The 22,742-nt window shown below is 42.1% G+C and overlaps 1 protein-coding gene across 6 annotated transcripts in view; it reads right to left on the reverse strand.

Moving 5' to 3' along the window:
* Nucleotides 1-22,742, reverse strand: part of fbxo38 (F-box protein 38) — an 87,794-nt gene that overhangs the window by 5,321 nt on the left and 59,731 nt on the right. For all 6 annotated transcript variants that reach the window (XM_072512158.1, XM_072512159.1, XM_072512156.1 and 3 more), the window contains 6 exons: nt 16,814-16,914; nt 16,006-16,108; nt 8,962-9,128; nt 6,592-6,737; nt 4,170-4,273; nt 2,657-2,770 (listed from right to left, as the gene is read on the reverse strand). In XM_072512158.1, the coding sequence (XP_072368259.1) occupies nt 2,657-2,770; nt 4,170-4,273; nt 6,592-6,737; nt 8,962-9,128; nt 16,006-16,108; nt 16,814-16,914 (735 nt within the window). The remainder of the gene's footprint in view (nt 1-2,656; nt 2,771-4,169; nt 4,274-6,591; nt 6,738-8,961; nt 9,129-16,005; nt 16,109-16,813; nt 16,915-22,742) is intronic.

Here is a 22,742-nt window from a genome sequence, read left to right on the forward strand (position 1 = left end):
ACATGTAGCTGTGGGAAAGGCTGTTCCTATCAAACAACATCCATATAGACTTAACCCTTTAAAATTGGCACAGGTTAACAAAGAGATTGAGAGTATGCTTAAAAATGGCATAATTGAAGTGGGTTGCAGCCAATATAGCTCACCCATAGTGATGGTGCCTAAACCAGACGGTACCCAACGGTTGTGTGTGGACTATAGAAAGGTTATGCAGTTACAAGAACGGACTCTTATCCTATTCCACGTTTGGAGGATTGCATTGAGAAAGTGGGACAATCCGCTTTTATTTCCAAATTGGATTTACTTAAAGGTTACTGGCAGGTACCTTTATCCGAAAGGGCAAGGGAGATTTCAGCTTTTGTGACTCCAGATGGTATATACCAATTCAAAGTTATGCCATTTGGCATGAAAAATGCCCCAGCCACATTTCAACAGTTAGCTAACAAAGTCATTTCAGGATTACCCAATTGTGCGGTATACATCGACGCTCTGGTAATTTTCAGCCAGACATGGAAAGAACATTTAAAACATCTGATGGAGTTATTCGATCGACTTCAGGAGGCGGGTTTGGTGATAAACCTAGCCAAAAGTGAATTTGGAAAAGCCCAAGTCACTTTCCTTGGCCATACAAATGGACAGGGTCGAATGGTCACACGGGATGTGAAGATAACAGTTATAGAGGAGTTTCCGATACCCTCAAGACAATAGGAAATAATGCGATTTCTTGGCATGAGTGGATTCGATCGAACATTTGGGAAAAATATTTATAGCGTGGTTGCTCCACTGATGGACTTGCGGAAGAAACGTCGACAATTTCAGTGGACAGCGGACTTTCAACAGGCATTTGACTGCCTGAAAGCTGTGATAACCAATGCTCATGTGTTGGAGAATTACAAGGGACTCTGTGATCAGATTGAACTGAACTATCTGACTTTAAAGAGAAATGCCGAGGCGTAGAGAAATGGACGGAAGCAGGTTCAGCTGGGCGGACAAGAACAAAAATGGACTATGCTATTATACCTGTTCGCGTGTTGTGTTTTTTTGAAATGAAAATGTATATTTACTGTGTGCATTTCTTAAAAGATAGTGAAAAGGCGAAAAATGAAACCATCTTGACGTTGATGGTTTTTTTTTTTTTCTTGCGGGGAGGTGTCATGTGAGAGTACCTTTAAGAACTAAGTTTCGTTTTTGAGCAGGCTGTTATAGAGTGAGTTATAGGTTTTGTTTTCAGTGTTGGAGCTGAAGCCAGACAGAGCGGGTGTACTGTTGATTTCTCTGCCATGAAAAGACTATCTCTTGATCATTTGGTGAATTCAGAATTATAAATGTTTTCAGTAGTGAATGTAAACCTGATGTGCTTCTGTTAAAAGGTGTTTCTTTTGTCTTCTGGATGTTGTTTGGGAAGTTATTAAGGATTACTTAGTGTTGTATTCTTTGGGGGTTGCATTTGAATTGATGGTTGCTAAGATGTTCACTGTATGTTTTAAAAAGGTTAACTTGAGTTCATAGAATAAACATTGCTTTGCTTTAAAAAATACTTTTCCATTTCTGCTGTACCACACCTGTAGAGTGGGCTGTGTGCTCTCCATACCACAATCTATTAAAAGTTGTGGGTCAGGTGAACTCCATGATACACTTTGGGGTTTTCTAAACCCTGTCCCATAACAGTATACCAGCCTAGAAAAGTAACAATTAAGTTGCCATTAATAAATATGCGCGCCCCACCAACAATGCTTGGGATTGTGAAATGACGCAAGAACCTTGTCTAATTTTTTCTTTATCGCAGAAGATGGCTGAGGAAAGTCTTTGGCTGCATCAGTTCTCTAACGTAACTCTTTGGGCCCGATTTTAACTCTGTACAAATGGATGGATTTTGAACGGGTTAAAATCTCACCCTTAAATTCTGTGCTATGCTTTCTTATAATTAAAGGGGACTGAACTATATTTGCTTGATACTACAACTTACCTTTTAGTCCTTCCTCACACATGGTGCCATTACTGTTCTAAATAAGTGCCACTCATTTAGGTGATGGTGGAGGTCAAGATTTTGTTTTGCTCTTTATGCCCTTACTCTTCCACTTAAAAGTTTGTAAAGAAAATCGTTATTCTACACAGCTGGGTCTCAGATATGGTAAAGCCGGAATAATGCTTTAAAATAAGGATAATAGGATTGTATGTGATAAACTGTTGAAGTCAAAACAAGCCAGAGGTGGCCAGTGTGTGGAATATCTGCTAGGCAGCAGAGTAGAAATGTTGGTATTAAACAGGTGAGCTTCAACAGGTTGCCTGCCTTTTTCTTGATCCCTGCTGGAGTTCAGTTCTTTTCTAAATTACCTGATCACAAACAAGGTGGCGTTAGGGATGGCCTATTGGCTTCAGCATCCCCAGATTGTAGTGTGGGTTGTGGACAACGGAGGAAAGGATACCCAATAATTATCCCGCTGTTGAACATCAATATATCAATACGATGGGTTACACTGAACCAGCAATTGAGGGATAAAGGAGGAATATGGATTTTTTAAAAATGGATTCATAATGAAGAAAACAAAAGTCATTCCATTAAACCTCAAAAGAGCTTGAACTGTGGTTTTAAGAAAATGGCTAAAGAACTTAAAGATTAACCCTAAAAACATAATCACAATGTGAAGAGAATATTTACTTCTCTCATCATCTTCAAAGTCATATCTTGCATAGCTGTTCGGTTCTGCAGTGCGTAGTGAACGAAGCCATGGGAAGTCAGTGATCATGAAATAGGGAGCTCCATCTACTGTTCCTGTCAAAACACAATTATAAATAGAACATCTGAGAAAATGGCATTTTGTTCTCAAGTACAAGGCATAAAAAAAACAGAGTAAAATACTAACCCTCAAGCTACATGTGGAATGACCACATAATATCCTTAACATATATTATATGAATTTGGAAAATAATGAGATGCACCTTTGATAGGTCAGGGACTAGAAACATTGCCTGGTATAGCACAAGACCACACAACCATACAACTTCAGATTGATTTGTTGAGTTCGAACACCCCAGCTGTGATTAGCCAGTTGAAGGAAGTAAAATTAGCCAGGTTCCACAATAAATATATAACCTTCTATTTATTTTTCCCTCATGTACCTAGCTAGCTTTTCCTTAAACACATCTACACCCTTCACCCCAACAACTGTGTGGTAGCAAGTTCAGCATTCTCATCACTCTCCAAGTGAATAAGCATTTATTGTACATTAATCATTTATTGCTGAAAGGTTTGAACTCAGACAGACATCATTGATGTTTTGAGTATATATTACTGTGTCCAACATGAAAACTATGTTGACTTCCTAATCACCAAATCATAGTAAAGAAACCAAACAATTATCCCTAAAGAATGTATTAACATAACCACAGAGAACAGTATTCCCTGAGACTACACAGTGGTTTAAAGGAATGAACATCCATCCAATTATTCCAGCAGTATTGCCTAGGATAGGAGCATAACAAAATTAATTCTACGTAATTTACACATTTTAAGGACTCTCTGTAAATGTTGAGACAATCTACGAAGTCTCCTTTATTCTCTACTGCCAACAGAATGATACTCAGGATATAGAAACAAAAGAAATCTTTGCACAGATCAGCTAGCTTCAGGCAACCACTTCCAGAAAGATGTGTCTGAACCCTTGTGCAAAATGTTGACTTTCCTCTTATCCAGCATGCCCACAATAAAAATACCTTTCACAAATGCTGCACTGCATGAAACTGGGCTCTCCATCAGCAGATTTGAGGTACGGCAGGAGACCATGCTTTTTGGAATTATGTTTTTCAAAGCACTGCATGGTACATTAGAATACAGTGAGTAACAGTAATAATAAGGCTGGTGAGGGAGTTGACAGTAATGATCGGCAAATTGGGGATCATCAGAGCAAAAGCAAATCATGATAAAGCTATCAACTGAGAATGCGAACTGGGCCAAACATCATCGCACTAGTTGCCAGATGCTTGTATTCGTTTGAAGATAATAACCTGCCTATCACGGCCATTCTATTGATTAAAGCTCAATAGTATAATAAAAATTTAAGTAACTGGCTTTAGTGCATATGCTATTTTTGAAAATATGGCTTGGTGCTTGTGACATCCAAAATGTTGAGAACTCCAGCTTGCTGACCACCAAATTTCAATATTGTACCTACCTTCTAAAGTATAAATATCCCTCCCCCATGGGTATTTGGGGTACTTTTTTACATCTTCTTCAGTCCGAGTGGCTTCTGGGAAGAACTCGTACTTAATCAATTCTCTGAAAAAAGATGATCAACAGTTTAAGATCAGCAACCTTCATTAACTATATCAAAGTATAATTTACCCAACAAATTCCAATTTGTATTTCAAGAAACCAATCCAGGTTTCCACAACATAGAAATAGGAGTATGACTGTAGCTCATGGAACCAGTTCTATCATTCAATCAGACCATGCCTGATCTGTAACTCCGTTCCATTTACGAGTTCTGAAGAATTGAATTAACCAAAATCTACAGCATTGTAGACTCCAGATTATACTGCACTTAGGCAAATGTCCTGATTGCACACTTAAATGGTCTAACTCCAATTTTAAGATTGTGCCACCATGTTTGGACTTGCCCAGATGAAATAGTTTCTCTGTATCAAACCTACGGAATTCCTTTATCATTTTAATAGTATTAATTAAATCCTCCATCAGCTGCATAAACCCAAAGGAATATATGCCAAGTTCATTCAGCCTGCCTTAATAATTTAACCCTTTAAGTCACAATATCAGTCTGGCAAGTATCCACATCCCTTTTAAGGCCAATATATCCTTCCTGAGATGAGGTTGTGAAAATCAAACATGGTACTCCAGACAGCATCTGGCTCAGGCTCTGCAACAAATGATGCATAACTTCCTGTTTTGTACTCCAACCCCCATGTGATTTTAGTGGTTTGTGTACACAGATGCCCAAATCTTTTCAGCTCATTCCCAGTTTCTCATTAAAAAGTATTTTAATTTGCCTTTTCTAGATCCAAAGAGGTTGATTTGCCAGTTGGAAGTAGCTGGTTGGAACAAAAGGCCTGCTTCTGCGCTCTCTATATCCTATGATTTCACATACTTCCACATTTAACTCCAGCAATTTGTTCCCCATTCCCTTAGTCCGGCTACAAACCTTTACAACTTCCTGTTCCCATCCATGCAACTTACATTGGTGTCATCTACACATTTGTATATTTAATTTTCTAGTTTGTCTTTGAAGTAATATACATGGTGGAATGCTGAAGCCCCACCACCATCATAAGCAACTTCTAAGTTCCAACCCACGTCAATAAGTTACTTCCTACTCCATGTGCTCCATTTCTCTCTCAAAGGTCCCGAGTGGAAAATGCCTTCTGCAGGTCCACATGGAAAATATCTATTTCTGTATGGTTAGTATCCACTCCCCCCCCCCCCAAACCCCCCCCCCAGATTACTAAGAATGTTCCACCTACCACAAATCCATAACTCTCTGATCAGCTTATACTTACTTGTCCAAGTGATGTTGTCTCTTTCTTCAATAATAGATTACTGTACCTTCCTCACAATGGATGCTAAACTGAGATCTTTAGTTTTCTGGTTTCTCCCTCTGTCCCCTCAAATAAGTGACATTTGCAGATTTCCAATCAAAAAGGCACCTTGTGTATGATGCACACTGTTTCCATTGTGTGCCAGTGATGGAGGGAGTGAATATTTAAGGTGGCGGTTGAGGTGCAGGCTGTTTGTCCTGGATAGTGTAGAGTTTAAATGTTGATCAAGCTGCACTAATCCAGGCAAGTGGAGAGAATTCCATTACTTGCCTGATTTGTGCCTTGTAGATGGTAGATAAGACTTGCAAGAGTTAAGAGACTTACTTGTTGCAAACTCTACCTCTCCTCCAGATACTTCTCTTCCCCAAACACCCCTCCATGTGTCCCAAATCACTTAGACTCAATTTGCTGCCTAACTCCTACTGCTGATCCCAAAATTTACATTGTTCTTGTAGCCAGTGTTTTTGAGGCTGATCCAGTTAAGGTTCTGGTCAATGGTAACCCCCAGGATGTTGATGGTGGAAATGCAGTGAAAGCAATCCTATTGAAGGTCAAGAGGGGATGGTTCAATGCTCTCTTGTTGGAGTTGATCATTGCCTGGTATTTGTGCGGCACAAATGTTATTCCACTTATTTACCCAAACCTTAGTGTTATCCAGGTTTTGTTGCATATGGGCAGAGGCTGCTCAAGTATCTGAGAAGTAGTGAATGGAATGGGACATTGTGCAACTGAACACAGTCCAATCAGTAAGCCTTCAACCATCTGGCCAGTGACCTAACAGCTGACTCTTAAGTGAACTGCCAATGAATTACAGTTGTTTCAAGCTAAACATTAAGCTCAAATGTAATGAACAATTTCTATATTGCTTCCCCACTATATACCCAGACTTTCTCCCCCACAACCAAATCTCTGCTCAAAGTCCACACTGTTCCCAGTTCGCTCAGCTCAAGCATTGTATAAAGAATAATAAGAATGCTTTTTTAGTTGTAAAGTCTTTGATTTCACTGAAATAATTGCAACTTCATACAATAGATTAATACTTACTGATTAATATTTGCTATTGTGTCCATCCAACTACGAATGCGAACCTTGTTTCGCACATTTGGTGGGTTGCTAAACTCATGAATAATACAGATATGGTAAGGGTATGGTCCACTAAATATCTTCCGTTCCAATTTTAAAGTATCAATCTGCAATGGTATGAAAAGCAATTTAAATTGTTATGTCCAACACAATTTTAAATAGCTCAAAGGAAATCCATGAGTATAATTTACACTCTTATGAAGTGGATACATTAAAGTTAAGGAAAATATTTCTTCGCATTTTATTTTCTGATAAGTTTATTATCTTAGAATTTCTTGAGGACCTCCTATTAAAGGGACCCTGACAAAGGGAAGGGATGACACCTGCTGTTGAAGCCTGTGAAGAGAAAGGGGAAAACAATTTTTTTAACCCTATTTTTGACAACAATAACATTTTGATACGCTAATAGAACAATGAAAATATTTACTTTATTAGCTGAAGTATCTTCAATCCACCAAGAATTCAGCACTAAAACTCTAAATTGCTGGAAACACTTAGGCAGTGTCAAGCAAATGCTGCCTCACCTACAGGTGTGCTTACAACAATGTTTCAATTTTGCGTCATATTTCCAGCAGCTTTTGCAATTTTCTCTCATAGAATGCAAGCATCATTTGCTGGGCCAGAATTTACTCCCTATCCGCAATTGCCCCCGAGAGGGTGGTGGTTAGCCACCCTTTCCAACTGTTACAATCTGTACGGTGAAGGTAGCGCCAAATTGCTGTTGGCTGGGGGGGTTCCAGGAAAGCAATGATGAAAGAATGACAATATATTTCCAAGTCTGGGTGGTGCATAACCTGGTGAGGCATACCTGGGTGGTGTTTCCATGCTCTCATCCTTTTCGATGGCAAGTTTAGGAAGTGCTGCTGATGAAACCTTGGTGTGAATTTTGGCAGGGGTTCACCTCCTACCATCTGAAGAGTTGATGGGGAACATATCCCTGCCAACTCAGACCGTCCCATAACCAATTTATGCTCCAATTAACTCGATTGGCTGTAGGTGGGACTTCTGCTCCTCACTCAGAAGGAAGTCCCATTTTGATAGCTCCTTGCCAATCTGAGAGCTTCTTGCCGACAGCTCACCAAGCCTTGCGGTGACAGTGCTGGAGTGGACAGAAGAGGCACTGCACCAACCTGCCTATACCAAAGTGCCAGAGCCGGTGGACAAGGTAAGTGTAAAGCGTCCAGGGAAGGCCTGGGGCCTCACCAAAGCGGTGATTAGGGTCTCAGGGGAAGAGGATGGTGGGGGAGGGGCATGTAGGTCCAGAGTTCACCAGACCTTACGGGGGGGTACCAGGTATGGGGGGCTTCTGTGTGGTGAGGGTGGGTGGGAACCCGGAGAGAACCCCTTCCCGGCAATTTCATACTCCTCCACCACCTTAAATCCCACTGGTCGGGTGCTTAATATTCTAGCCCTTGCAGAGTTGCTGCTGTGCACCGTATAGATGGTATTGCTGCAGCCATAGTGTACCACTGATGGAGTGGTGATTATAGGTGTACCACTGACGGAGTGGTGAATACATAAGGTGATGGATGAGGTGCCAATCCAGTAGGCGGGTTAGTCGTGTTGTCAAACTTCAAGATGTTGTTGGAACTTCTCTCATCTCATCACATTCCTGACACATGTCAAGTTGGTAATAGGAAGTCAGGTAAGTCACTCATCTCAAAATACCATCCCCCTAATCTTCAGCCGTGTTATTTATCTGGCTAGCCTAATTAAGTTTCTGAGCAATGGTGACCCACCAGGAATTACTGGAATACGGCAGCTGTTTTTAAAAAAAGTAAACACTTGAGTAACAATAAATACATTAACAAATTCATAACTGCTGAATTAAAAAGGAAATAAAATAGGGAAGAGCAGGGATTGTAACTAACTGAACAGCTCATTCAAAGGGATAACACAGGCACAATAGCCTCAGGCAGTCTTAATGCTGGATGTGGTGCAAAAAAGCAGCATGGGAGATCAATACTAATAAAGAGGATGCATCATGCGAGACAGGTTGCAAAACACATATATGTACACACACACACAGGTTTAAAATATCACTGAGTGGGACAGCTCTCATTTCATAAACTAAATTAGGTTGAAGCATTACCAGAGTAGCAATGGTTTGGCAAACAGAACGTATCACCCCAAAGAGATTCAAACATATTTTATTCCTACATGAAAATCTGGAACACATTATCTTAGAGTGGCACATAGACAAATTAATGGCACTTACACTTATAAAAGTAACTATTAAGGATCTATTGAAATATCATGGAAATTATAGATAACATTTTATGGACCTTATAATGAAAGTTAATTACATTTAAAATAGCTACATTCATTCACCTGTTGCATTGGCCGGAGATAAATGATACGGTTCCTTTCAGGAGGCATTTGTAAAATCTGGTCAAGAACTTGTTCAATGTTGAGCTTCCGACATTGTACATAGTCAAATCGGTTTACAATTGGTGCATTGTCCACCTTCAGGTGCTTTAGTACCCTGCATCGAGTAGCTTAAAAATAAACAAACACACGTATTCAGTCACATCTGCTGTCCAAAGGACAACACAAATTGTGCTGCTGCTAATGATCCACAGCATCTCATGGATGCCCAGTTTTGAGCAAATAGATCATACTTACTTTACATTTAGTATGACAGGAGTGCCACACAATACAATGGAGGGTATCCACAACGTGAAGAAAAGATTTTGTCTTCACAAGGACTGTGTGGTGGTTATTCCTACCAATACGTTATGGACAGATGTAACTGTTGACTGTAGATTGGTGGGTGCAAAGTTAAATAGCTTTTCTCATGTTTGCTCACTCACCACCTGCCACAATGTGCTACCGAGCCACTGTTAGTAGATATTAACGACCCCCTGTGAAAAGTTTATGCTCTGCACTTGCTATCCTCTGTGCTTCTTCCCAGTATTGATTCAACATTGTGGAATATTGAATCATCAGCAGAGAGAGGATAGCAGATGGCTATCAGCAGGTTTCCTTGCCCCATGTTTTATCTGATGCCATGAGACTTCATGGGGCACAAGTCAATGCTGAAGACTCCTAGGGCCACTCCCTCCCAACTATATGTCACTGTGCCATCACCGGCCATGGAAGAGGGCACACAGGGATGTTGACGGAAGGACACTTGCTGTAAAGTATTTTTAAAAATATATATTTTTTTATTCAAAATTTTACAGAAATTTTACTAAACAAAAGGCAACAAAAAACCAAAAAAAAAATTAACAACTTAACAAAACAAGGTGGGATAACTACCATTTATAAGAAAAATCTATCCACAACCCAGACAGCACCCCCCCTGCGGTTTGCTGCTACTGCTGACCTCCTCACTCAATGTTCCGCGAGAAAGTCAAGGAACGGTTGCCACCACCTGGAGAACCCCATCAAGGACCCTCTCAAGGCAAACTTTATCCTCTCCAAACCTAGAAACCCAGCCATGTCACTGACCCAAGTCTCCACACTTGGGGGTTTCGCATCCCTCCACATTAACAAGATCCGTCTCTGGGCTACCAAGGAGGCAAAGGCCAGGACTCCGGCCTCTTTCGGCTCCTGCACTCCCGGATCTTCTGACACACCAAATATCGCTATCCCCAGACTTGGCTTTACCCGAGTGTCCAAGACCTTGGACATGGCCTTTGCAAAGCCTCGCCAGAATTCATTTAAGTGCCGGGCATGCCCAAAACATATGGACATGATTTGCTGGGCTCCCTGAGCACCTCACACACCTGTCCCCACCCCAAAGAACTTGCTCATTCTTGTCGCTGTCATGTGCGCCCGGTGTATCACCTTAACCTGAGTCAGGCTAAGCCTGGCACAAGATGAGGAGAAATTGACCCTGCCCAGGGCGTCCGTCCACAGGCCTTCATCCAGCTCCTCACCCAGCTCCTCCTCCCACTTGCCTTTCAGCTCCTCCGCTGAGGCCTCCTCCGCCTCCTGCAGCTCCTTGTATATGTCTGATACCTTTCCGTCTCCTACCCACATGCCCGAGACCACCCTGTCCTGTATCCTGCGGGCAGGTAGCAGCGGAAATTTCACCACCTGCTTCTTCAAGAAAGCACGGACTTGCAAGTACCTAAAGATATTCCCGGGGGGCAAGCTGAATTCCCCCCGACTGCGCGCTAAGAACAGTCTTTTAACTCACGGGTCTTGTTTGCCCACACAAATCCCGTGATAATCCTGTTCATCCGCTTGAAGAAGTACTTGGGGATGAGGATGGGAAGGCACTGGAAGACAAACAAGAACCTGGAGAGGACCGTCATCTTCACGGACTGCACCCTGCCCGCCAGGGAAAGCGGTAGCATGTCCCACCTCTTAAAGTCCTCCTCCATCTGATCCACAAGCCGCATTAGGTTGAGCTTGTGCAAGGCATCCCAACTCTTAGCCACCCGTATGCCGAAGTAGCGAAAGCTCCTCTCCACCATCTTGAGCGGGAGCTCTCCCAGTCTCTTCCTGGCCTCTCGCATGGATCACAAAGAGTGTGCTTTCCCCGACATGCAACTTATTCCCCGAGAAATCCCCAAAATCTTTTAGGATCTGCATGACCTCTCCCATTCCCTCCACCGGATCTGAAATATACAGGAGCAGGTCATCTGCGTACAGTGAAACACGATGCTCCTCCCTCCCCCGAACGAGCCCCCTCCAGTTTCTAGACCTCCTCAGCGCCATGGCCAACGGCTCGATTGCCAGGGCAAACAGCAGGGGGGGACAGGGAGCAGCCCTGCCTCGCTCCAGCCTAAAGTACTCCGACCGCAGCCGGTTCGTGGACACACTCACTACGGGGGCCTGATACAGTAATTTGACCCACCCTATGAATTCCTCGCCAAATCCACATCTGCCTAACACTTCCCACAGGTACTCCCACTCCACCCGATCAAAGGCTTTTTCCGCATCCATTGCAGCCACCACTTCTGCATCCCCTCCTTCTGAGGGCATCATGATCACGTTCAAGAGCCTACGCAAATTCGTGTTCAGCTGCCTGCCCTTGACAAACCCCGTCTGGCCCTTATTGATCACCCCCCGGACACAGACCTCAATTCTAGTGGCCAGGATCTTGGCGTCTACATTAAGGCGCAATATTGGCCTGTAGGAGCCACATTGCAGCAGGTCCTTATCTCGCTTAAGGATGAGCGAGATCAAGGCCCGCGACATCGTCGGGGGATGGGTTCCCCTTTCCTTAGCCTCGTTGAAGGTTCTCAGCAATAGCGGGCTCAACAGCTCTGAGAATTTCCTATAGAACTCACCAGGATATCGTCCAGTCCCTTGCCCGACTGCATACCCTCCAAACCTTTAGCCAATTCCTCCAACTCAATCGGGGCCCCTAATCCTTCTACTAGCTCCTCCTCCACCTTCGGAAACCTCAGTTGGTCTAAGAATTGCTTCATCCCTTCCCTCCCCTCCGGGGGTTCTGACTCATACAATTTACCATAAAAATCCTTGAAAGCCTCATTGATCCTTTCCGAGCTCAGGACTGTGATACCCCCCCCTGTCCCTAATTCCCCCAATTTCCCTGGCCGCATCTCTCTTCTGTAGTTGGTGTGCCAGCATCCTACTTGCCTTCTCCCCATACTCGTACACCGCTCCTTGTAACTTCCTCAACTGAGCCTCTGCTTTCCCTGTGGTAAGCAAGTCAAACTCCGCCTGCAGGCTCCGACGCTCCTTTAGCAGCCACTCCTCGGGGGAATCTGCATACCTCCTGTCCACCCTGATTATCTCCCCCACCAACCTCTCCCTCTCCATCCTATCCCTCTACTCTCGGTGGGCCCTGATAGCAATTAGCTCCCCTCTGATCAGCACCTCCCAGACCATACTCACTGAAACTTCCCCTGTATCATTGGTCGCCACATAGCTTTGGATACTCCTCCTAGTCCGCCCACAGACCTCCTCATCCGCCAATAGTCCTACGTCCAGTCTCCATAGAGGGCGTTGGCCTCTCTCCACCCCCAGCCTCAACTCCACCCAGTGCGGAGCATGGTCCGAGACCGCAATGGCTGAGTACTTTACCCCCTCCATTCTCGGGATTAGCGCCCTGCTCACCACAAAAAAAAAAATCAATCCGCGAGTACACTTTGTGGACATGGGAGAAGAAAGAAAACTCCTTCGGCCTTGGCCGAGCGAATCTCCACGGGTCCACTCCCCCCCCATCTGGTCCTTGAACACCCTCAGGACCTTGGCCGCTGCTGGCCTCTTACCCAATCTAGACCTAGACCGGTCCAGTGCCGGGTCCAGGACCGTGTTAAAGCCCCCCCCCCCAACATTACCAGACTGCATGACTCCAGATCCGGAATTTTACTCCGCCTTCGCTTCATAAAATCCGCATTGTTCCAATTCGGGGCATATACGTTCACAAGCACCACCCGGGCCCCCTGTAGCTTGCCACTCACCATAATATATCTACCCCCTTTATCCGCCACAATACCCCCCACCTCAAATGCCACCCGTTTGCTCACCAAGATTGCGACCCCCCTGGTCTTCTCATCCAGCCCCGAGTGAAAGACCTGCCCCACCCATCCCTTCCTCAGCCTAGTTTTATCAGCGAGCTTCAGATGCGTTTCCTGTAGCATGGCTACATCTGCCTTTAGCCCCTTTAAGTGCGAGAACACACGGGCCCTCTTAACCGGCCCACTCAGGCCCCTCATGTTCCACGTAATCAGCCTGGTCGGAGAGTTAATTACCCCCCCCCCCCCCCCCCCCCCCCCCCCCCGCCGACTAACCTTCCCCTTTTTTAGGCCAGCCACGTGTCCGCGCCTCCCGCACACTCCAGCCCCCCAGCCGGAGGATCCCCGTCCCGACTCCCCCTTTTACTCCAAAAGTTGCTTCCCCTACAGCCAGCAAAGCAGCATCCCAGCCCTACTTGCTGAAAAGTATGATACTGTGAGTACACCTATATGCCAGGCAGTTGCTGACGAGTCCCCAAATATTACCGAGGATTAGTGAATTAGGACTTTGCAAATGTTACTGGACTGTGTGCACCTCTACTGTGCTCAGTGTCTAGCTTAATACTGGATCCTCTATTTTGATTAGAATTTCTGTTCCTGTTTGATGTACGAGTGCCATTTTGAAGGCAGTTAAGAGTTCAACTACGTTGCTGTGGGTCTGGAGTCAAATATGGGCCAGTCTGAGTAAGAACTGCAGATTCCCTCTCTAAAGTACATTAGTAAACCAGATGGGTTTTTAATCAATTTGATCACTATTACCAATACTAGCTTTTTACGCCAGATTTAAAAAAAATTAACTGATTTCAAATTCACCCACTGCCAATGTGGAAATTGAACTCATCTCCAGATTTGTCCAGTCATCTGAATTACCATTCTCGTAACATAGCAGATATGCTATTGTACCTATTTGAAAATGAGAATGAGAATTTTTAATTGCACTTTGTGGATCTGGGAACCAATGCTGATTGGGAAGGATATGGAATGGGATATGGGCAGTAAAAATTTGGATGAACTGAGAACTCCAGGAGGAAGTTGGGAGGTTGCCCCATCAGATAGGTGAATTTGGAAATGACATCTTGTTTCAGCAAGAGTGGATGGTGGGGGAGGAACAAGGAAGAAGCAGGAGAGAAGGGGAAAGCAGATGATGTTACACAGATGGAAGTAGACAATTTGCAATGGAGAAGATGGGGATAAGAAGCTCAGCTCGGGTCAGAGGTTGTAAACTGCCTGCTTCAATCCAGGGAACTGGTGGAAAAGGAGATGGGTCTTTGGTTTAATCATAGAATCTACAGTGCAGAAGGAGGCTATTCGGCCCATCGAGTCTGCACTGGCTCTTTGAAAGAGCACCTACTTAAGCCCATGCCTTCACCCTATCTCTGTAATCCCACCTCATCTTCTTTTTGACACAAAGGGCAATTTATCATGGCCAATCTACCTAACCTGCACATCTTTGGACTGTGGGAGGAAACCGGAGCACCCGGAGGAAACCCACGTAGACATGGGGAGAACATGCACACTCCGCACAGACAGTGACCCAAGCCGAGAATCGAACCTGGGACCCTGGAGCTGTGAAGGAACTGTGCTAACCACTATGTTACCGTGCTGCCCTTAACATTTCCACCATAAGATACTGCACCACGCTATGTATTACACTGAAGTGTCAGCCTAAGGTTATTTGCTTAACTCTCGACGGGAACTTGAAGCCATTATATGACCAGACGGGTGACTCTACATAACTTAAATTCTTAGAGCAGATTCATTGCATTTTCCTTGCCTTGTACACAAGTTTAGATCATTTTTATTGGTAGCACAGTGGTTAGCACTGTTGCTTCACAGCACCAGGGACCTGGGTTCGATTCCCGGCTTGGGTCACTAGCTGTGCGGAGTCTGCACAGTCTCCCCGTGTCTGCGTGGGTTTCCTCCCACAAGTCCTGAAAGACGTGCTTGTTAGGTGAACTGGACATTCTGACTTCTCCCTCAGTGTTCCCGAACAGGCGCCGGAATGTGGTGACTGGGGGATTTTCACAGTAACGTCATTGCAGTGTTAATTTAAGCCTATTTGTGACGTTAATAAAAATTATTATTAGATTCAAATTTTTAAGTGCAGCAGCATAACAAATTAGAACATGATGCTGTCTTAGCTCTTAACGTAATTATGCTGTGGAGGACAACTGAGCAGAGACCAGGATGCTCCCTACGAGATTTAAATGATCATTCTTGGAATTTGAATGTCACTGGTAAGATTGCCCAAGACACCTTGAGAAGGTGGTAGTTGGTATTCTTAAACAGTTGCAATTCACCTGGAACCATAAATATGGTAGTCATTAACATTCAATTAGGGATTCGGGAGAAACCTCTTTACTCAAGTGATTAGAATGTAGAGCTTGTCACATGGTAGTTGAGATGAATAGTATAGTTGCATTCAAGAGAATGATAAACAACTCATGAGGGAGAACGAAACAGAAAGATATGTTGATAGGATGAGACGAAGTAATGCAGAAGTCAGCTCGAGTTATGTATAAACTAGTGTTGGATGGCCTTTTTCTGTACTGTAAATACTATGAGTCCGAATTTAAGTCTGTGTAAGTGGGTGGAGCTTTGAATGAATTTTTAAATCTTACCCCAAGTAGAGTAATGCAAAATTACTATTAAATAGGAATTGCCATGATACTGACTGAGTGACAATGATATTTACAGTTCTTATTTAACACTATTCTACAATATTGTCAGCTATTCTGATGCTGTCTGCCAGTTATTTGCTATTTTGTATATTGAATGACTTTCATTCATGCTTTCAGTTGCCTTCTCACTTCTGGCCAGTGAATACCCCATCAGGTTTTTCATTATTTTAAAGACACTTTTTGTGCGTATAATATACAATATGTTCCCAATGCGTCGATATGATGAATATGCCAAAATTAATTCAAGCACTTACCATGGATAAACATCATTTTGGGACAATCTCGGAGTACCAAGTCTGTAATTCCACAATTTGTAAGTGTAATCCCAACTAAATTTTTGGACTTCAGGTTAAGAACCTGTAATACAAAGTGTGGTTAGCTATTTAGGAAGGCAATAATCAAACATTTAAAACAAATTAAAAATGTAATTTATTTTTAAAGCAATTACTACAAGGTTCCGGGGTCCATGCATGTCATAGCCGACAAAATTAAAATGTCAGTTTGGACAATATATGGCTTGTCCACCAGCATAAGGAGACACTGAACTATCCAGTTTTGAAAGATTCCAGATCTATGCTGAATCAGTCATTTTTCTGCAAAGCGATGGCACGGATGCTAAATCTGCTTTCTTTGTCCTGGGCTCAGGGAGAAAGAAAATGGCTCTTATTTCTGATGATTATCCAGGACTCCAGTGTGCAAGGAAACAATGAGTGCTGTCATGTCTTACGTGATCACCTAACCTGCTGAAACTCATTTTAAGACTCACACGTGAAAAAATAGCCATATTGCCAGAGGACACCTGTAGAAACCCACCAAGGAGATAATGCACGCAGATGAACTGTAAAGATGGTACGAAGAGGGAAAACCCACAAAAACATATATTAAAAAGACTTGGGAATTCTTCTTGTAACTGCACAAAGAAAAGGCCAGTAATATTGATTTATTAAACTGAGCAGTTTATTTAGAAGCACTTGCAGTGAATGATTCTTCAATTATAATTTTTCCCACCTAATAATAGCAATGTTGAAAGAAAGAATTTGCTCTAGAAATCTGATGTTTCACCTGGACATGATCATCCTCAATGACTGGATCACTTGTGCTTGTTGATTTATCCGCTGTTCTTTTCCGCTTGACAGATTGCCTGGGCTTGGGTTTAGAAATATCTGGTAAAAATAAATTTATAGGAGTGAGAATGAATTGAATACTTGTAAACAAAACGAAAATGGTGATTAGAATAATTATAATGACACTGCATTTTGGAAAAACTTCTAAAGCAGATCCACAGTTCATGCAGTACAACCAAGATATCACTTAATCGACACATTGGTCAATCCAAATTTCAGGTTATTGCACGGAAATATGCTTTTCTACCCGGTTTCAATTCTTTGTACCATGGATACTACAAAGGCTATAAATCTCAACAATATTCTGGCAATGGTACTGAAGACTTGTGCTCCAAAACTGGACCCCCCCCCCCCCCCCCATTGTTCTAGTACAGCCAACAACACTGGCATCTACCTGGCAATGTGGAACATTTCCCAGGTATGTACGGACCACAAAAAGGAGAAATCCAGCTCAGCCAATTACCGTCCCATTAACCTACTCTTGATCACCAGCAGAGTGATGGAAGGGGTCGTCAACGGTGCTGTCAAGTGGCACTTCTTCAGCAATCACCTGCTCAGTTTAGGATTCACCAACGTCACTCAGAGCTCTTGACCTCATTACAGCCACAATCCAAACAGCCTCGGGCAAAAGTGAAGTGCTGAACGCTAGAGGTGAAGTGACAGCGACTGCCCTTGACATCAAGGTAGCATTTGACGGAGTGTGGCATCAAGGAGCACCAGCAAAATTGAGGCAAAACGGAATAGAGAGAAAGCTCAGATTTGGTTGGAGTTATACGAAGCTCAAAGGAAGATAGCTGTGATTTTTGGAAGTCAATCATCTCAGTTCAAGGTCATCACTGCAGGAGCTCCTCAAGATAGTGTCCTAGGCCTAGCTGACGTCAACTACTTCATTCATGACCCTCCCTCCATCATAATGTCAAAAGTGTGGATATTTGCTGATAATTGCACAATATATACTCCATTGAGACTCCTCAGATACTGAAGCAGTACATGTCCAAATGAAGCTAGACCTAGACAATATTCACTTAGACTGATAGGTGACAAGCAACACAAGAGCCAGGCAATGACCATCTCCAAGAAAAAAGCTAACCATCTTTCCATGACATTCAATGGCATTACCATTGCTGAATCCCCGTGGTCAACATCCTGGGGAGTTACCATTGACCAGAAACTAAACCGGACCAGTCATATAAATGCTCTGGCTAGCCGAGCAGGTCAGCGGTTGGGAATTCTGCAGTAACTCACCTCCTGACTCCTCAAAACCTGCCCTCCATAGCCAAGACACAAGTCAGGATTGCAATGCAATACTCTCCAACTTCCTTTGCACTCCTGAACTCCATACTCCCGTTCAAACAACCCTCAACATCGTCCAGGACAAAGCAGCTCACTTGACTGGCACCCCATCCACCACCTGTGCACAGTGGCAGCAGTGTACACCATCTACAAGATGTAGTATACCTGTCAAACCCGCAACCTCTACCTCTTGAAGGACAAAGACAGTAGATGGATGGGAACACCACCACCTGAAGTTCTTCTCTAAGCCGCACAACATCCTGACTTGGTACTATAGCACCATTGCTGGGTCAAAATCCTGGAACTTCCCACCTAAAAGCATTGTGGGTGTACCTATATCATGTGGACTGCAGCGGTTCAAGACTACAGCTCACCACCACTACCTTCTCGAGGGCAATTACGGAATGGCAATGAATGCTGGCCTAACCATTGACAAGATGCCCACATCCATGAAAGAATAAAAAACTGCATCCACATCTCTTCAGAGATGAGGATACACAAATTACAGAGATAGTATCTCTTCATGCATAGAACCATTCCTAAGCACTGTTAATGATGCCACGAAATTAGCGTGAATACAACAGATTATATCGAAAAATATTCATCATCTCCCAAAGATGAAACTGCTGTCTGAACATAATGAAATGAAAATCGCTTGTCACGAGAAGGCTTCAAATGAAGTTACTGTGAAAGGCCCCTAGTCGCCACATTCGAAAATGGATAAAACTCATCACCAAGACTGACAATTTGACAAGGCAGCCTATTCTTATAATTCTTATACTTCAGATGAATTTATTTAAAGGTAATTCCAGCAATATGACAATCATTTCTCACCTGGGCTCCATAAATGTTTTACTAAAAATGATGCAGCACAACAAAACTCAGCCAATCAGCCACTAAGATCTTGCCGATCCTGTTACGACAATGCAAGCAAACTACAAACCCCTTAATCTCTCCCAATTTTTTCATGGATCAACAAATCGCATACAGACTAAAAAAATATAACTGCCAACAATACCGAAATCCACTAATGCCCAAACAAAATAAAAGTAACATGTTGATCAGAGTTTAGCCCCTCACTTAACAATCTGGGAGCACAATGGGGTAAGCATCATTGGAACTCTCCTTGGACTAAGATAATACAAGATATAAAAAATCTTCAGACGAATGATTGTACCTGGGCACATTTAGTACTCTCATAGGAAACATAAGGTCATAAGAAATCACCTAACTCTGCAATTAACACTTTAATTATTTTTACACCAGTCCTTCTTTATGTGCCAAAGCTTTTAAATGTCACAATATTATTAGCAATGAGCAATAGAGCACACTTCCAACTTTTTACCCCAACAATAGGAAATACTTGCAGGTTAGCATAAGTTGAAAAAAATGCTTCTCTAAGTGCATTTTAGCTCAAACCTTCGCAACTCTGCCAAATAAGATGTCAACGTTTTTCATGTCAGCTATGTGCCTTCTTGTATATTCCTCGAAATTGGAAGCTAATGCTGTAAATATACTGTGAACTAAATTAAGAGTGCATTTATACAGCACTTAGATATTTTGTTAGTCTGCATTCCAGCCAGGCAGAATCATATTTAAATTGTTCAAATTCTGCCTGGTTGGAAATGAACTGCCCTATTTTGGAAATAATTTTGCAACCCTGGATACAACCTCCACAGAACTCTCTCCCAATAGTTAGACATTTTAAACATCGGAGGAGGGAGTGGGGTGGAAATCACTACTCTTTACCATTTAAATTCAGGTAAGCAGGTTTTAAAAAAAATTGTAGGTTTAAAAAAAAAATCATCAGTGCAATGTACTCTGTGCCACCCACTGATTGCAATAGATTAAGTCCAAGCGTAACATAATTTGGTATTATAAAATCCACAAGCTAGTTAACAAACATTCAAAGTACAAATTATGCAAACAATTTTGCCCAATGCTTAACACCAAGTGCAATATTGGAATTTTATAGGTGACATAATTGCAGACCGCTACAAATGTTACAGATACAAAACTATCAGCAAGATTCAGAAATGCTGACTCCAAAAGTGTTTCAATGCAGCAAAACATATGCACTTTAATCACTCATCAAAATTTAACCTGCATTTAGAAGCCAGTGAGTGGAACTCTACAAATGCATGTTATATAACTGGCCCCAACAATATCTTACCAAAGAGCAGTACAAAATCAATCTAAAATATATGGCTATTTATAGATACGCAAACTAAAGCACATCATAACCGTATTTGAAACATCTATTAATCACTTCGCCAAATTGTTTTAACAGGTTTTGCCAAATTTCTGACAGTCTTGGATAAGAAGCATATTAGAAGATTCATTAATCTAGCTACAGATTCAAGGATTCCCACATGGCATATGTGGGTGAAAATTGAAAACCAAACATTGGATATCTAAAATAAAAGAACTAAAAATAAAGGAAAGCAAGCCATCGTAACAGAAAACGGTCAATGTTCTAGATATGGCCCTTCACCAAAACATGAACTTTGCTTTATTTTTCAGATGCTGATGGATCCACTGTATGTATCCAATGTTATGTTTTCATTTTAATTAAAGTAAGATTTTAATGTGACACCATAGTAAACCTCATTTGCATGGTTCCTTTGACAGATCCGAAAATACTGGAGTGCATCACTATCCTCCAAAACAAGGGGCTGAGGAGCCGATTGCCTGTATAACAATGAAGCCAGGGCCAAAGATACAGCTAGAGCAGGACACCATTGCTTGGCTTGTACCACCTAAATTCCACTGGCACAGATGTCCAACAGAAAGTCCAAGGCTAATGATCAAAGAAGTCAGGAGCTAAGCTTAGCAACTTCATACTTGGGTGCTGTTGATTTGTGAAATTAATTCCCACTTTCTGCAGTAAATGACTCAGATGAAACAGAGATACAAGCTTTGGAAGGAAATATGCATAGATCGGCCTCATTCTAAGTGGATGACGGAGAGTACTGAATAGTCTTTGCCCTTTGAGGATATTATGTCTTTCACCACCCTTCTGCTTTTCCTCAATATTCCTCTAAGTCATCGACAAATTCACAAGTAACAAAGTCAATACTGTTCTTCATCCATGAGATTTGCATAAGACGCTTATGGGGAATGATCCAATTTTTCCTCATCAAACAGCATGGCTGAAAGTGAGGACTAATGCAGCAAAGGTGTGTTTCTTTTCATCCAGTAGTACTGTTTAACACAACTCTATCGCACTCTCAACGTTTAGTCTTACTTTCTCTCGATGAGATGAGTCAGCTAAAAAAAGAAACTAGTTATGTTACCATAAGCCTTCTAAGCCCTTTACTTAATAGTTTAATGCAAACATCGAGGTCGTACACAGAGTTGGCAAATTACTTCCCAGTTTAGTTCATTATATGGTGTAATTCTGAAGGCAATGTCATCTTATTAATAGCTTCATTAAAGCACATTGAATAAGAAAAAACACACACATGGATAGCCTTCCTTTAATCTTGTTCTTGGGTTGTCATAGGAATTATGACAAAAGAGTGATTTTTAAAATGTTGGCTGAACTGCTTTGCGTGCTCTGCACAAGCACAGCTGGTCAATAATTACACTTTAACAAAGTAATAAATGTGTTCTTTCCAAAAGGCATGCATAATATGCACTAGCACAGGTTGGGTTCTGTAAATTGAGGAGAATCCAAGGATAATTCCAAAAATTGTTGAAAATCTCAGAAAGAATCATTGGCAACTGGGCCAGCAACTCTGTAAATTATGCAACCATTGCAGTTACATTTCAAAGATGTAATTACTATAGTCCAGTGCAGCAAAAGAACTAATGCTCAATGATAAGTTTAATAATCTACATCAACACTAATATCGATATAGATAGGGATATGTTTATAATAAAAGGTACAAAGAAAGAATTATACAGAATATTGATTAGTGGTTATAACCATAACTTGTACTGAAATGAATACTAATCTTGCTTCTGCAGTACAATTTTGGAATGGAGTGATTGCAATATTTTTCTAATTTCTCATCTTGTCAGAGCCTTATCAATTTGATAGTCTACAATGAAATAAAATAACGTACCATCACCTTTAGCAACCTAGCTATCAGTGCATTCACGTCTCATGTCAATATTTTCTCCAGTGAAAGTAAGCCTCTCCTCAAAACTTAAAATTCAATCAGGAATAGTCTTTATTTTCTTTTTATTATATTTTTTCAACATAAGTTACTGTTGAATGCAGGATGTTCTAAACAACATTATATTCTAAACGTTATCTAACCGAATGTTGCAAAGCTTTATAAATAACTAATTTTGAATTTATAATCAAGTGCTTGACAGACAGGGGGTTTGGCCCTCCAAATTTATTGTTTTATTATTGGGCCGCTAATATCCAAAAAATCTTATTGTGGATCAGTGATCCCGATTCAATCTGGAGCAAAATGGAAGCTCGCTCTTGTACTACATCCACTCTCCTTGTCATAGTTACTGTCCATTGCCTTTTCTCCCACTAGATTCTCCTCTAACGCAGTGGTGGTCTCTTCGCTTAGAATAAGGAAACAGTTTCAACAACATTTTAAATTCTTTTC

The sequence above is a fragment of the Scyliorhinus torazame genome, chromosome 7 (assembly GCF_047496885.1).
Source record: "Scyliorhinus torazame isolate Kashiwa2021f chromosome 7, sScyTor2.1, whole genome shotgun sequence".
NCBI lineage: Eukaryota > Metazoa > Chordata > Chondrichthyes > Carcharhiniformes > Scyliorhinidae > Scyliorhinus > Scyliorhinus torazame.